At 38.9% G+C, this 15298-nt stretch overlaps 2 protein-coding genes across 6 annotated transcripts in view; one reads left to right on the forward strand and one right to left on the reverse strand.

Moving 5' to 3' along the window:
• The first annotated feature begins 603 nt into the window (after positions 1-603).
• On the forward strand, positions 604-8711 carry LOC144062458 (gamma-interferon-inducible lysosomal thiol reductase-like). Of its 2 annotated transcripts, XM_077583851.1 has the most exons (8): positions 604-733; positions 1232-1380; positions 3489-3677; positions 3767-3838; positions 4153-4242; positions 6481-6633; positions 6882-6950; positions 8533-8711. In XM_077583851.1, the coding sequence occupies exons 2-8, from the start codon at positions 1237-1239 to the stop codon at positions 8590-8592; spliced, it is 777 nt and encodes a 258-aa protein (XP_077439977.1). In that variant the 5' UTR covers positions 604-733; positions 1232-1236; the 3' UTR covers positions 8593-8711. The 2 variants fall into 2 exon arrangements, with proteins under 2 accessions (XP_077439977.1, XP_077439978.1); XM_077583852.1 differs by having other exon boundaries at positions 617-1380; positions 6481-6688.
• pde4cb (phosphodiesterase 4C, cAMP-specific b) overlaps positions 8694-15298 on the reverse strand; it is an 89785-nt gene continuing 83180 nt past the window's right edge. For all 4 annotated transcript variants that reach the window (XM_077583846.1, XM_077583847.1, XM_077583850.1 and 1 more), the window contains 5 exons: positions 15182-15281; positions 14889-15043; positions 14049-14171; positions 13743-13925; positions 8694-12719 (listed from right to left, as the gene is read on the reverse strand). In XM_077583846.1, coding sequence (XP_077439972.1) covers positions 12195-12719; positions 13743-13925; positions 14049-14171; positions 14889-15043; positions 15182-15281 — 1086 coding nt within the window. In that variant the 3' untranslated portion in view covers positions 8694-12194. The remainder of the gene's footprint in view (positions 12720-13742; positions 13926-14048; positions 14172-14888; positions 15044-15181; positions 15282-15298) is intronic.

The raw sequence follows: 15298 nt of genomic DNA on the forward strand, positions 1-15298 counted from the left end.
TAGTAAGATTATTTGTTGAATCTGCACTCATGAGTGCTATTTCTCCCTCTAATCAGCCTGCTAATCTCCATATTGGCCCATTATTATTATTATTATTATTATTATTATTATTATTATTATTATTATTATTTGACCAGGCTGTAGAGTGAATGATGGTCCGTGAACTCATCATTTGCTCCAGTCACCATGGATGGATCATGAACCCATGAACATAATATAATAGAAATAATAATTGTAGTAGTTGAAATACTAGTAGCAGCATTGTGTATGTCTCTAATCAAGTTCTTCTGCCTCATCTCCACACTCAAACTAATTTAAAAATAGTTTTTTGTTTGGTTGTTTTTGTTTTGCTCCGCTCTTCACTGTAAATTGAGTTCACCAGGGACCATGAACTCATCATCAGTCTTTCGCACCTGACTGTAGTCGACTGATTGTGGTGAGCAACTGGCCTGGGCATAAGCGAACTATTCGGTCGCCTAGGGCGTCATCTAGTGGAGACCAGGGGGCACCAAATTGCAGGGTAAAAATAAATAAATAAATAAAAAATATTTTTTTCAAGTCAACTTTATTCATATACCCCTTGATCACAAACGAGTCTCAAAGGGCTTCACATGCCCACAGTTGACAAATATTTTTTCCCCAAAAGCATTTACAATGAAAAGGTCCAAGCCCTCAGGTGCTGCATTAATAAAGCGGTGAAAAGAGGAGAAGGAAAAATGGGCCCAGGGTAGAGGTTTGTATGTCAGTCGATCATCATTATCTATAAAAAATACACATGAAAATATCGTTAGCTTCTTAGCTTGCTTGAAATTTGCTGCCTTTAAAACAAAGTAGTCAGTCCAGTCCAGATACCTGCAAATAGATTTGCATAAATCATTGTTTCATATAACCACGTTCAATTATGCAAGGTAAGAATTGTGTACTGGTTTAATGTAAATAAATATATAGTAAAGGCATACTTTTTAATGTTTTTTTTATTTGTAGTTGTCTGTGAAATTTGGTATTTATTGTGTGGTGTGCTATTGAAATGTATTTATTTTGCGACGCGGGGGCAGATGGTTGGTGGGGGCGGTCAACAATCTGCATTTTTGCCTAGTTCGCCAAATCACTTAGGGCCGGCCCTGGACTGGACTGAGCAGATAGTTTGGGTCTGTCCCCGCTCCCTATGCTTGCAGTGCACTCCATGCGCCTTTCCTTCCTTTCTTCCGCCGTTTTTCTTTTTCCCATCTAGCAGACATGAAGCCCACGGCTCTTGTTGCAGCTCTTGTGGTCGTCCTCCTCTGCCATGTTTGGATCTCAGCTGCGTCTCATCCTAAACCGTCTTGTCGATATCCTCCATCGCAGTGGTGTCGCTCCCTGCAGATTGCTGTTGAATGCAAGGTGAGTGCAAGAAAGGTTGTAACATTAAGTTAGAATACACACATTCATTGACACTGTCAGAGCAGGGTTTTTGTTTTTGTGTGTGTGTGTGTGTGTGTGTGTGTGGGGGGGGGGGGGTTAAATACAGTGATTATTATTAAGATACTGAGTTGCAGTGGTGGGAAGTAATTAAAGAAGAATTTGTTACTGTTGTTTTCAGGTGCACTGTACTCTTAGTGACAGTTCTTTAAAAAACAACGTTCAAGAAGGGGGCAACAATTTTTCATCAGCACTCCAAGGGGCCATATAGGACCACACGCATCCTAATCAGATGTGTGACAAAAACGTCATTTTAAATATGGACAAAATACATGCATTATTATTATTATTATTATTATTTGTACATCAATGAATTTCATTTTTCTCAATCTATACATTTCTTAGTGCATGGATCCAGCCTTCAACAACAAACGATTTGATGAAAAAATAAACACTTACTGTGGTTTTACTTTTCCAGTTCAAAGGGCTCTCATGCCCTTCATTACCCTTCATGGACAGCACAACACTGCTGAGCATGCCCCCACAAAAAAACAGCTCACTAGGATTTTTTATATATTCAGCTATCATGGTTGTCTAAATCCGCAACGAAATATTAGGCCTACTTGCATTGTATTATAGGGCAGTATATGTACCCAATGTGGCTAAATATGGAGCTACAGTGGAGCTAACCCGTGTCTGCCATCTAGTGGTCAATGGTGATGAACTACAGCCAATACATTCGTAATTTAGATTGCTTTCTTCTTCTTTTTTCTTCATTGAAAACTATACAGTAGAACACATAGCGAAAATTCACATAAAATGAGGGCCATTGATGTCCATTGGATTTTTGTTTTGTTTTTTGCAAACCCCCCAAATTCCTCCTCCTCTTCTTCGTCTTCTTCTTCTTTTTCTTAAAAAACAATAACGACAAAAACGCTGATAAACCTCTAATTTTCACCCACAAAAAAATATTGAATTTTTTATTAATTTAAGTTGCAGGTGCCACGTATGCAGGGGTCTACTGTGGTAGAAGAAACTTGGTTGTAATTTCCCATCCCCCCAAAAAATATTATTAATATATATTTTTTTAAATCAAGAAACCACTCAGTGTGGTCTCGGGCCACCAATTTCCCATCCCTGGTTTACACAGTGCAATAGTTGCAAGTTCAATGAAAACAGTATCTTTGATTTGAGTTTAAGTCCGATTGAGCTGAATAGAGTTAGTTGGTGTGAGTTGTAAAATGAGAGTCATCCTTCAGGCATTAATGGCCGATGCTTATGCATGTGACCGGATGGACTGTTCTGGCCTAAATTTCATGAAGGGATAAATTAGATTTTAAACAGAATGTTTGGACTTTTTGAGACTGTTTTTGTCTGTTTTGTCTAGTCGAGTGGTTACGGTGGCACATGATCGTCTGACAGTTCTGAGGTTCAAATGTTGGCTTGGGCCTTCTCATGAGGAATTCGCAAGTTCTCCACAAACTTCTGTGGATTTTGACCACGCTAATCCAGTTTCCTAACACATCTCATGTTGATTGAAAACTCTATGTTGTTCATTAGTGGCTTTGGTTTAGTTGGTCTAAACATCCCCGACCCCTGATCAGGTCAAATTCATACCCGTGACCATAATTAGGTCAAGCGCTGTAGAAAATGGAGGGATGGATATTCTTATAACCATTTAACTCATTCACTGCCATTGACGGCTATAAATGTAAAAAATTAATTTGAACTATTTCTATTAGTTTAACCCCTCCCCCCTTTTGTTAACAAGAGTATGGAAACTTAGACATAAAAAAAACAACTTTTATTTTATTTATTTATTTTTTAAATAAAAGATTATTAAAAATTAGAGGCGTCAGGAGATTCATTTATTAAAAATTAGGGCAATCATAGTATAATACTCACGATCAATCAAAAATGTTATATCTGTTCTAAATGTACAATAATTTTCTTCTAGGTTTTCATACTCTTGTTAACAAAAGTGAAAAAAAAAGAGTTGAACTAATAGAAATAGTTCAAATGAATTTTTGACGTCTATAGCCGTCAATGGCAGTGAATGAGTTAATGTTTGTGTTCTTCCCCTCCTGTAGGTACAGAAGCAGTGTATGGAACTAAGCGCCATACGTCCAAAGGAGGAAGTTCCGCCGGTGTCTGTCACTCTTTACTACGAGAGTCTGTGTCCAGCCTGCAGGGTTTTCATCACTCAGCAGCTCTTCCCCACCTGGTCCATGCTGCAGGAAATCATGAAGGTCACACTGGTGCCGTATGGCAATGCGAAGGTGCGCCCATTATTTGCTAGTACTTCCTAGTGTTATTATTAGAAACAAAAAAATCATTCCAGTGTTTTCTATACCTTATTTCCTTGCAGGAGCTGGTGTCAGGCAACACTACATTCGCCTGCCAGCACGGGGAGCCAGAGTGCCGTGGGAACATGATTGAGGTTATACAGACGTGCTTTAACCATTTAGTGGGGCAGTCGTTCCAAGAGAAGATAAAAAATAAAATAAAAAAGAAATTAAAAAAAAGAAAGAATTAATTCTAATTCAGCTTATTTTTTTACTTCAATTGTATAATTGATTTAATTAGAATGAACGTTATTTAACTAATAAAAGTTATAGAAATAATTAAAATAAAATAGTTAAAAATAAGTTATATGAATAATGTTACTAATGCTAAATTTAATTTTGCCCTTTGCCCACTGCACGTCGAATCAAATGCCCTTTAACACTTGTTATGAATTGCTCCTCCCCTCAGGCCTGCATCCTCCATTTGACCGGCCCCACAGCTTTTCAGACGATCTACTGCATGGAATCCGCTGCAGATGTTCTCAGTGCAGCCCAGCCGGTGAGCATTTTCTATTAACTCATTCACTGCCATTGACGGCTAACGACGTCAAAAATTAATTTCAACTATTTCTATTAGTTGAACATTTTTTTCCCTACTTTTGTTAACAAGAGTATGAAAACCTAGAGTAAAAAAATATCGTACATTTAGAACAGATGTAAAATTTGCGATTAATCGTGACTTAAATGGTGAAGTCATGTGATTAACTCTTTCACTGCCAGACGTTTTCAGAAACGGGTTGTCCCCACTGCCAGCCGATTTAAGCATTTTGAGTGATCTTTCAAGGTCCACAGAAAATGTTGTGTTTGGACTATGGAAACACACATACTACCAAATGAAAGATTGGACTCTCAGCTTTCATCAGAAAAAAAAGTTTGTTTCTACCTTATTCCGTTCTTCAGTAATCAACAATAGAAAATGGTTACTTTCACCGAAATTCTCTGTTTTGAAACAAAAAATGGAGAAAAAGAGCTTTTTGTGAAACGATGTTATTTCATGCACTCTAGTGAATTGTACACTTCTTTTTGTCCATGAATGATGCCACAAACACCTAAATAGTGCTTTACTTCTGTAAAACGCTTTCACCAACAATGAAAAAGTGTTTTTTGATTGCAAAATACGTTTATTTCCATTCAACAGTGTAACAATTTGACAAAACAATTTCGCTAACTATTTACAAATGTGTGCAACTGTGGTACTACTTACAATTATGTGGATGTTTCAAATACAGTTTTTCCTTTTGTAACGCTCTCCTGCGTGCAAGGAGACGCCAGGACGCGCACAACAGTTTACTTTCACTTTCACATTGGTCCGTTTTGCGTGCAAACGTTACACTTTCTTGACGGCCTTTTTTTCCGGGGAATAAAAAGCAAGTAGCAGACTGTACACACTTCCTCCGATGAATATGCATTGGACTCGGGGCACTCTCCGTCGTCCGATCGAACGTCCGCCTGTGCGTGCTCGGTTGCGTTCCGCGTTACGACACCGTCATAGCCGCCGCGTCAGCGGTTCCAATTTCGCCGTCAAGCTCGGATTCACCTTCATCATCATCGAGGATGATCACCGTCGTCATCAATGTACTATTTTAGCGTTGGTCGATGCCTTTCGTCTTGTAAGTGTAGAGCTGCTTGCAAACGCTCGCCATTGCCCGTTCCTTCCTCCATCTAGCTCCATCTAACGTCTTCTACTGCCGCGTCAATGCTTCCCAACCACGGAGTCACCACCCTCATCTTCATCATCGATGATGATCATCGTCGTCAACAATGTGCTTTTTCAGCGATGCTTTTGGTCTTTGAAAAAAACGTCTCGGGCGTGAGCTCCTCGCGACCGGCCGCCATTTTTCCTTTGTCTTCCATTCTCATCTCCTGCTCGACGCTCTAGCTCCGCCTCTACTGACGCCCACCCGATTTTGTCAAAAGAGAGTCATCGCTGCCCTCTAGGGGCCAAAAATAGTCATTAGGCACAACAGACAGGCTGGAAACTTTCACCAGACATGCGGAAGGGTTTCCTCTACCCGTTTCAAAAAAAAAAAAAAATCATTGGTTGACGTCTTTTGACGTCATTGGCAGTGCTCGGTAGGTTTTTACTTGACGCCTTTAAACGTCAGTGGCAGTGAAAGAGTTAATAATGATAAAAAAAAAAAAATCGCCTGACGCCCCAAATTTTTAATAATAATAATAATAATAATAATAATAATACTGTATATATATATATATATATATTTTTAAAGATAAAATAAAAAATTATTATGAAAAATTTGGGGCATCAGGCGATTAAAATTTTCTTTAAAAAAGAAAAGAAAAAAGATTATTAAAAAATTAGGGGCGTCAGGCAATTAATTTTTTAAATTGTAGTTAATTGCATGACTTCACTAGTTAATTTTTATTAAAAAAAAATTAAAGAAAAGATTTTAAAAAAATATAGAAAGAAAAAATATTTTTAAACTAGGGGGTTTTCATTCTCCTGTTAACAAAAGTGGAAAAAATGTTAAACTAATAGAAATAGTTAAATGAATTAATGGCAGTGAATGAGTTTAAAAAATTAAGATAAATAAATACAATTAGGTATAGCTACTTATTAAGATTTACAAGTTGGTGCCAAGTTATTGAAATGCTCTTTCACCTGATCACTTTGAAACTCCTCAATGGGGAATTTGAACAGGAGTGAATTGAACGACCTATAGGCTAATCCTATTTTTAGCCTTCTTTTGCGTGTACGTGTGCGTTGTTGTTGTTGTAGTGTCTTCAGATGCACGCCCCCGCCGTCTCCTGGGCCAGCGTCGACTCTTGTGTCAAGGGAGGTCTGGGCCGTAGACTGACACACGCCAACGCGGTCATGACGAGAGCACTAAGCCCTCCGCACATGCACGTCCCCTGGGTCACCTTCAACGGGGTAAGAGTCTCAAACGCACGCTTGGAATCGTCTCAGCAAGGAAAAGTCAAACCAGGTAATCACAATTGTTTACAGACAATATTTTCAATGGGTAAGTTCAACATCTGACAACACTACATGATTTTACATAAATAGTCATTATTTGGAGATTCATTACCAAGAAAATGATCTTTTGGGCTCAAAAATGATTTGAGTGAGTAAATAAGTAAAGAACTGATGTCTCAGACTAAAGATGAACTGTTTGGCAGGAGTTCACAGAGGAGTATGAAGACAAGGCCATGTCCTCACTCTTCCATTTGGTTTGCCAACTTTACAAGGTGAGATATTATTGTTGTTGCTAGTACGGTTTTTAAATATATTTTAAAATGTTTCTTGTATTTGATTTTCAACGATTACCTGATGAAATGGACACTGATTGATTTGGACTAGGGATAGACCCATTAGCAGTGCCGATATTTCGCATTTTGACGAATATCGGCTTGTTTTTTTATTATTATTATTTTTTTTAAGTCAGAAGGCCAATAAAGCTGCAATATCACTGAGTGGTGAATACTTGCAAACTTAGTCAATAGTGGGTTTTTGTCAGGGCTCACAAAATGTTGCAAAGATGATAACGGACAAGTTTTTACTTGTCACAAAGTTTTTCTTGTTGAAAAGAAATTTTGAACATGTTCAGACAATTTTTCCACTGTCTGAGAGCATCTTTGGAAACATTTTACTAACCCTGATGAAAACCCCAAATTCGTCAGATCAATTTAAAATGGGTTAACTTCAGGGAACTTTTCATTTATGATTTATTTAAAATGTTACTTTATAAGAGAGTGAGGGGAGAACAAAATGCTCAATGACATTTCAACAAAGTTAAGTTTTTTGTAAACATTTTTTACACTAAGATTTTCTATTTTACTGCAATTAAATATCAGATCCAAATATCGGTTATCGGCTTCCTTGACTACCGCTACTACAGACGCTCCCCAACTTACGAACGAGTTACGTTCCAAGCGATCGTTCGTAAGGTGAATTTGTTCGTAAGTTGCTTCAGTGCTATATTTTGTATTATAATTTATGTTTAAAGTGAATACGTACAGTACTGTACTACGTATGTTAGAGAGAGAGAGCGAGAGACACACACAGTATGTACATGTACGTAATAAGATAAATAAAATGAAGTTTAACTTACTTTTGGAAGATGTACTCGATGCTTAAGGATTTGATGGAGGAGGAGGAGGAGGAGGAGGAAGAGGAGCATTTTATATCATGAGAGGTTCTTCGTCGTCGCTGGAATGGGCTTCAAAAGTTACTTCCTCCTCCGTAACTTCAATGTAGGAAGAAGTTGAGGGTCGAGGAGAAGAAGATGAGGGTTGATGAGTATCTTCCTTGGAGGATTTACTAGAAACTGGCCGAAAGAAGCGATCTAACGACGATTGCACAGTTTTCTTCTTTTTTCATCATAAATGATGCGGTAGCACTGTATGGCATCATTCAATTGATTTGCAACCTTTGTGCAACGTTCAATATTTGGGTCTTGCTGCTCGAAGAGTGTGATGGCTTTATCTATGAGCAACAGGCGTTTCTTCTTCTTCCTCCTCCTCGACACGTTGCTGAGCCTCCAATGCTGGGTGAGCTCTCACAGCGCCAAGCGTCGGTATTAGCGGCGGAAAGAAGCACAACAGTACTCGGAAAAAGGTGCGCAATACAAAATCTAACTTACAGCATCTCTTTCCGAACATTTTTTGACATGCGCGCATGCGCGCAGACATGTTCGTATGTACCGTTGTTCGTATCTCGAATGTTCGTAAGTAGGGAAGCGTCTGTACTCTGTATCGGCCCTGGAAAAGACATATCGATCGGTCTATCACTAATTTGGGCATGCTGCGATGTGACTGTGTATCATTGCAGGGCCTGAAGCCTCCAGCCTGCAACGGCGCACCGGTCCGACTTGACAGAGGCTTCTGCTGAAAATGTCTCAATTAACTTGACATATATTCATTGTCACATTTACATTGGAGTCATACTAACACATTGCGTAAAAAATGATAATCATGAAAAAGACTGTGACATCAATTTCCAAATAATTTATTGGCATTTCCCCTCAAAATATGCTAACGTCCAGAAAATGATTTGGTTTAACAGGACACATTTTTCTTTGACGAAAATGTCAAGTAGCAGATCATTTGCACACAAATCGATACTTGTAGATTTGATCTTGAGGCTCAACATATGATTAAACAAACAATTAAATGTTCTGCCCCCACCCTGCCCAAATTTTTTTAAGTACTTTTCCCCCAACAGACAAGAATGAAGAATAAATAGCATTAAAGAAGTTAGCACGACAAAGAGGCTGAGCAACATTACTAACATGATGGCAACATAAGCTCAACACAAGAAGTGAGCAATAACACCCATGTACACATTTAATACTTTTTGGCACTAGTGTTTATATGTAAAGAACCACAATGCTGAGTTTAACTCACCAAACGTTCACTCCTTTCTTTCCGTCTGACTCAATTAAATCCATGACTATTAAAAGTGATTGTTTAAAACATCCTATGGTTCATATTCTTTTCAGCGTGTCAAAAACAGCACATTGGTCCTTTAACATCCACTGCCAACGTCCTAAGTCACATGATCAATAAAAAGGCTGATCAATAACGCATACTGTGTTCATGAAATACTTTGAAACGAGTGTTTCCTACCAATGCCTGACTAGGAAGTGCAATAAAATGCGTAGTGCTGGTTAACTTCCTGCCCCACCTCTACCTCTGTTGGCCATAAACATTCATCTACACAATGGACACACATTTAGTACACAAAAGACAAAAAGGCGTCAAACTACACATTCGCAAGTCTCGGCTATCAGATTAGAAAGGCGGAGCACTGCTTCTAAGACGAAATCGTCGGTTTTAAATATAGTTATCATTGGTAAAAACTATCACCATAAAGTCAATGACTTTAATACAATCATTCATTTAAAACCTCGAGTGTAAAAATGTAGCATTGAAGGCTAGCAGGTGTGTTTTTACTGTTATTACAGACGATGTAAAAGCGTAGGCTACCAGTGGGCTGGGCAGAGAACGAAGAACTGTAACAAGGACATTCATTTGTTGTATGGAATTTGGTCCTGCCTTTTTTTTTTTTAATGTAAAATGAAATCAAGCGATGGGCTTCTACTTCTCAATAATCAAGCTCACAATCGGATCAGCAGTCAACAAGGTCCCTTTAACATGAAGGTGACTTGATTTATTCATGTGCAGTGCTGCTGACTAAAACTAATAAATTATGAAAATTATGAAACAGTTGAGGTGACTTGATGCTTCATTGAGAACCAGGCACTGTGGTTATGATGTGAAGGCGGAAACAAACACTACGCTGTGAGTATTGATGGCAACAACAACAACAAAAGTCCACTTAAAAGAATGAAAGACAAATGTTAATGTTGCCAAATGTTTTGCCAGTGACACAATGTTAGTGAATCACATACTTTGTTATAGGTTATGATATACATTTTATATTCATAATGAGCAGTTTTATTCATTTGTTTCTAAAGTTGCAAAAAAATGGTCAGTTATGAAAAAGTACATTGTGTTTGTATTTTCCAATACAAATTTTCAAATATGTGCTCGTTATTGCATTTCAGTTTTGTTTAAAAATAAAATAAAATCCAGAAGTATTCATGTTAGTGAACGTTGTGAGTCACTGACAAAATATTTTGGACTGTTTATTTGCACCAGTTTGAAATGATGAATGGCAGGCCAACAAGGTGGAAAAACATGAAAATGTAGCCTCTTTTTTTTTGGTCTTCTCATGCAATCAGCTGACAAGAGCAAAACTACAACATTACCTCATTGCCAACCAAACACATCAGTTGGAATACAGCGTATGTGGGTTATATGATTGTTCCTATGCAGGATGACACACAAGATGAAGTGAAATGGGGAAAAAAAAGGTAGGCAGGATTCTGACTTCATTCTCAGAATTCTGACTTGCCTTTTTCTCACAATTTGGACTTTCTGACTTCCACCCACAGTTCAAAGCTCTACGTCACAAAGTCAGAATTCTCACTTTAAAGTCAGAATTCTGAGAATAAAGTGAGAATCCCGACAACCCCTTTTTTCCCCCCACTTCACTGGCCCTAATCCTTTCCCGTAGATGTTCCATCTAGTTTGCGAAATACCAAATCAGCAAAGTATTTTTTATTTTCATGCCTGCTTTCAGGCAACTTGTACTGTATTTCGGACGTGCAGGCCTACAGAGGGTGAAGCCCTTGGTCACACATTCAAAGAGCTCAGCGACAGAAATGGTAAAGTGCTACTGCGGACTGGAGGCACCCTGATCACATAAAAACTAAATGCTTTTGAACCACATAAAGACACGGCCAGCGAATGGACAATGTAGAATTGTTAAAAGTCCTAACATGTGAAAAAAGGGCACCATATAAATTAATCTCAGCTTTAAAAAAAAAAAAAAAAGAGCTAAAGTTCAGACTACAGGTGGTGTCTTCTTCAGTGCTTAATCTCAGGTGCTACAAGATGGTCTCCATATATATATTTATACTATACTGTATAACACAGTATGAATATATGTATACAGTTAAAAGCTGCATATGTATATATTAGGGCTGCACAACATCAAAAAAATATTGTCAATAAGTTTCATATGGATTCGATCTGACTCTGACCGGTGAGATGCAACTACAATGCACATTGCCATCCAATTAGAGAGCAATACATAACATAAAACAACTTGAAAAATTATAATAATAATACAAAAATATAGAGATAAATAAATTATGACAATCATCTAAGAACACACCGAGCCAGCTGAGTTTGCCTCATGAAAAATGTATTTCTTTCATTAGATAATAAAAAGGCATTTCTTTCGGTATATGTTCAATATTGCAATGAAATTGATATCGCAATATTCAACAACTTTATCGTGCAGCCCTAATATATATACGTATATATATTCGATTGCTCTAGGTGCCCAATTTAAAGGGTTTCTCAACTGGTTGACAAGTCCCAGTCATGTGTAGCTTTGAGGTAAATTGGAAGAGGGAATGACTTTGGGGTATGCACAACATCCATGCTACATTCCATTTGTGTTTCTCTTCATACCCTGAGGTTTAGGTCCATCAGTTCTCTCGCTGCTCCTCAACAGTTCAAATATCACAACACCTCAAACAAAAAATACAATTACATATCATTTCAACAAGATAAGATGATGAATTGTTTTAAAATGGTGCAAAATAATTTCCAAGACCCTGTCATACCAATGCAGCTCTCAAGGAAGACATTTCTTTTACCTATTGTTCTGGGAGACAGTCAATCGTCCCAATCCAAGTGATGCTCCCAAAGCAGGATGGGAAACAATAAAGATTTAAGGAGGCACCCAAAGAGAGGACGATATAAATATGAAATTAAAAAGAGGGGGATCATCCCTCTGTCTACAGAGAGTCTGTCTCCAGTGTAAAAGGACTGTGGTGATTTTACAGACTTTATTGGTAGGTAAGGGCCCGCCCTGCCTCCTGTCTGTCTTTTGAGCAGGGCAGGTTGTGCTGGTTGTTATGTGCCTTCATCCAGGCAGGGGGCGCTGTCCTCCTCCTCACCGTTGCGTCCCTCTGGACTCGGTGAGGTGATCGTCCTGTGAGGGTGGGGGCTCTGCAACGTCAGATTGGTGGGCCGTGACAGAGGAGGCGAAGGAGGGCGATACCTGCTGCGCGGGTCCGGGGACGTCGAGGGGGAGGACGAGTCCTGGTGCCGCTCCGCCTCCAACTGGGGGTCATCCTCGAGTGGACTCTCGAGGTCAGACTCCAGATCCTCATCCTCTTCTTCTTCCTCCAGTGTCAGTTCAAACTGGAACTTGTCCCCGCTTATCCCCGTCGACAGGTTCGGTCCTCCCAGACTCGCTCCCGATCGGAGCTCAGCGTGCGGCTCGTCAGGACTAGAAGGTGAGGGGCTGCGTGGGATCATGCTCTGGTACCACTCCCTGTTGTCCTCCAGGGTGTCCAGGATGTCCTGAGCGTCGGGGTGCACCAAGTCCGCCCACGTCTCCCACAGAGGGTGAACAATGTAGTCGATGAAGCCCACCTACAGAAGAAAGACACAAACAATGTCAGCAATATCGACAACAATAATGAGATCCAATGTAAAAGCTGTACCAGCGAGCTTTTAATTTGACAAATAGGGGGGATATTTGCCTTTCATTTGAGATTTCAGGCCATGCTCTTACTCAAAACATGGTATCTCAAATAATAATTACCCATTAAAATGAACATAAATGCCATCCGTCCATGAGCACTCCATATAATTGGACTTTATAAAAAACACAGATATGAAAATTAAATAGAATTAAAATGTAATGGCAATTTCTATTTCCTGCTCGTATCGGATGCCGTTGCCTACAATTGAAGTGAGATTCATAATGTGTCAATTTCCCTCTGAGCTCAAGATAGAGTACATCACTGAATAATGTTTTAGTTCTGCCTACATCCTGCTGAACCATTTGTTTTCAATGTTGTCCCTACATGCTAATTAGCATTAGCATTAAGCTAGCAGGGCCTTTCTTTAAGCACTAGTTTGGCTGTTTTAAAGTGTAATTCTCTTTGTTTAGTTAACAGTAAGATTCAACTGGGTGTGGCATTAAACAGTTTGGAGCCGCAGTGCAGTTTATTTTAAAGTCTGCGCAAGTCAAAGTAAAACGGCTTGTATCTGAAAAACAACAACAACAATTCTTAAGTCATTTATCTCAAGACACAACTGTGTTAGAAACATTTTATGGCAGGATGCAGCAACTAAATCATACAGTGCAAGGCAGTGTAGTGAATTGGCCATACAGCTCTTATAGTGGATTAAATTGTGTAAATTGCTATGTTGTATTGTAGCGCAAATACCTAAAATAAATAAATAAATAAAATCAACAACCAAACATGTTTTGGTGGTGAATGAAGGACACACATGCAACATTTGAAGATTTTTTTTCCCCAAAGCTCATTTTTGGGAGGAAAAAGTTTGTCAGCAAATAAAATATATAATATAGTAAAAAAAAAAAATACAAAACACTGGTCAGCTAGATTGACTCCCAAGTTCAACGCATGTATCAGTGGGTGTTACCTGGCTCTTTTCAATCGAGGCATTGTGTTTGTCACACATGGGACTGATCTCCATGCCCTTATCCCGTTCCCTGTCACCCTGTGTGAAGAATTCCACCATGATGCGGTCCGTCCACTGGCGGTAAAGCTCGAGGGGCTTGGTTGGGTTGCTCAGATCGGCGCAATGAACCATGTTCTGAAGAACCTGGAGGAGAAAAACAGGGTCAATTTTTCTAGCCCCACTCTAAACCATTAGCACTGACAAAGAATGGACTTGACAGTAACAATTGCAAACATTCTGCATTTTGTCAACAGAGGGCGCTCTAACCTGGATTCGATCTGAATAGTTGTCAAGCAGCAGAACTCCCAAGCTGGTCACTTTCTTGGTCTCCACCATTGTTTTCATGTCCGCCAAGAAGTTCATATGTTTGGACATATCTGTGGCTAGCACCTAATCACAACATCAGCGGTGATACATTACAATCGCAGTCGGAAAATAAATTGTAGTATATTTTCTTCATCGGCTATGTGAAATATGCCGGATGATGCATTTTGGAGCATATGGCTCAGAGGTTCTGGATTTGTTTTTCATAATCATTAAATGATCTCATTCTAAGGACTGTAAAGGAGGATGACTGAATAACATACTAGAGTACTAACATGATATAGATGAGTAAAAATAATAAGATTAGATACATTTTAAACTTTTCGCTACTCCCTTTGACCATGTAAAATAAACTGAACCAAGACATCTCTTGATGAGCCTTTCATTCCATTTTTCCTGGTTATGTCTTTGTTGTGTGCTTATATGTTCAATATATCAAATCAATTCAGTTCAAGAACACACTCTTAAAAACAGTTGGGTCAAGAGTAACCCAATTATGGATATAAAAAAAAAATGGACCGATCCACTTTATGGGTCAATTTGACCCAACTTTCTGGGTTGTTTTATACAAAATGACTCAATTTTTGACCCAAGTAAAGGATCTGACCAATGCTTATTTGTTGTAGTCAAAAGACCCATTTCTTGACTCAAAGTCGGGTCAAATTGACCCAAGTAGAGGATTGGTCCATTTTTGACCCATAGTTGGGTTATTTTTGACCCAATTATTAGGTTATGTCCTAAACTGCTAAAAAAATAATAATAAGGGAAAGCACAAAGTCTCACCATGTCGATCACCATCTTGCGGAGGGAATCTCGTTGTTTCTTGCTGAGGTTCTGGAAGATGTCACAGTTGTCCCCTTGGAGCAGTTTGAAGCCCACAGCGAGGTGATGGTTCTCGAGCACTGAGGCATCATTGTACATTAATGCTAACTCGGAACCTGTGACGGAAAAGGTGGAAGCTGCTTCAAATATGTGACAGGGAAACTCATTAAAGAAAGTACTGACTCTCAAACAAAATATTAAGAAAATGAATTGTTTCTCACACATGTTTTCATAATGATTAAAAGAAGACCTACTTGTGTTTATTAGGAACTGGTTCGTGACGCCCGGGTGGTCAACGTCGTGAATGGCACTGGCAAACAAAACAGCCATGATCTCTAAATCTGTGAATACAGCCTGCAAAGAAACAAACA

The sequence above is a fragment of the Vanacampus margaritifer genome, chromosome 13, assembly GCF_051991255.1.
Source record: "Vanacampus margaritifer isolate UIUO_Vmar chromosome 13, RoL_Vmar_1.0, whole genome shotgun sequence".
Lineage (NCBI taxonomy): Eukaryota > Metazoa > Chordata > Actinopteri > Syngnathiformes > Syngnathidae > Vanacampus > Vanacampus margaritifer.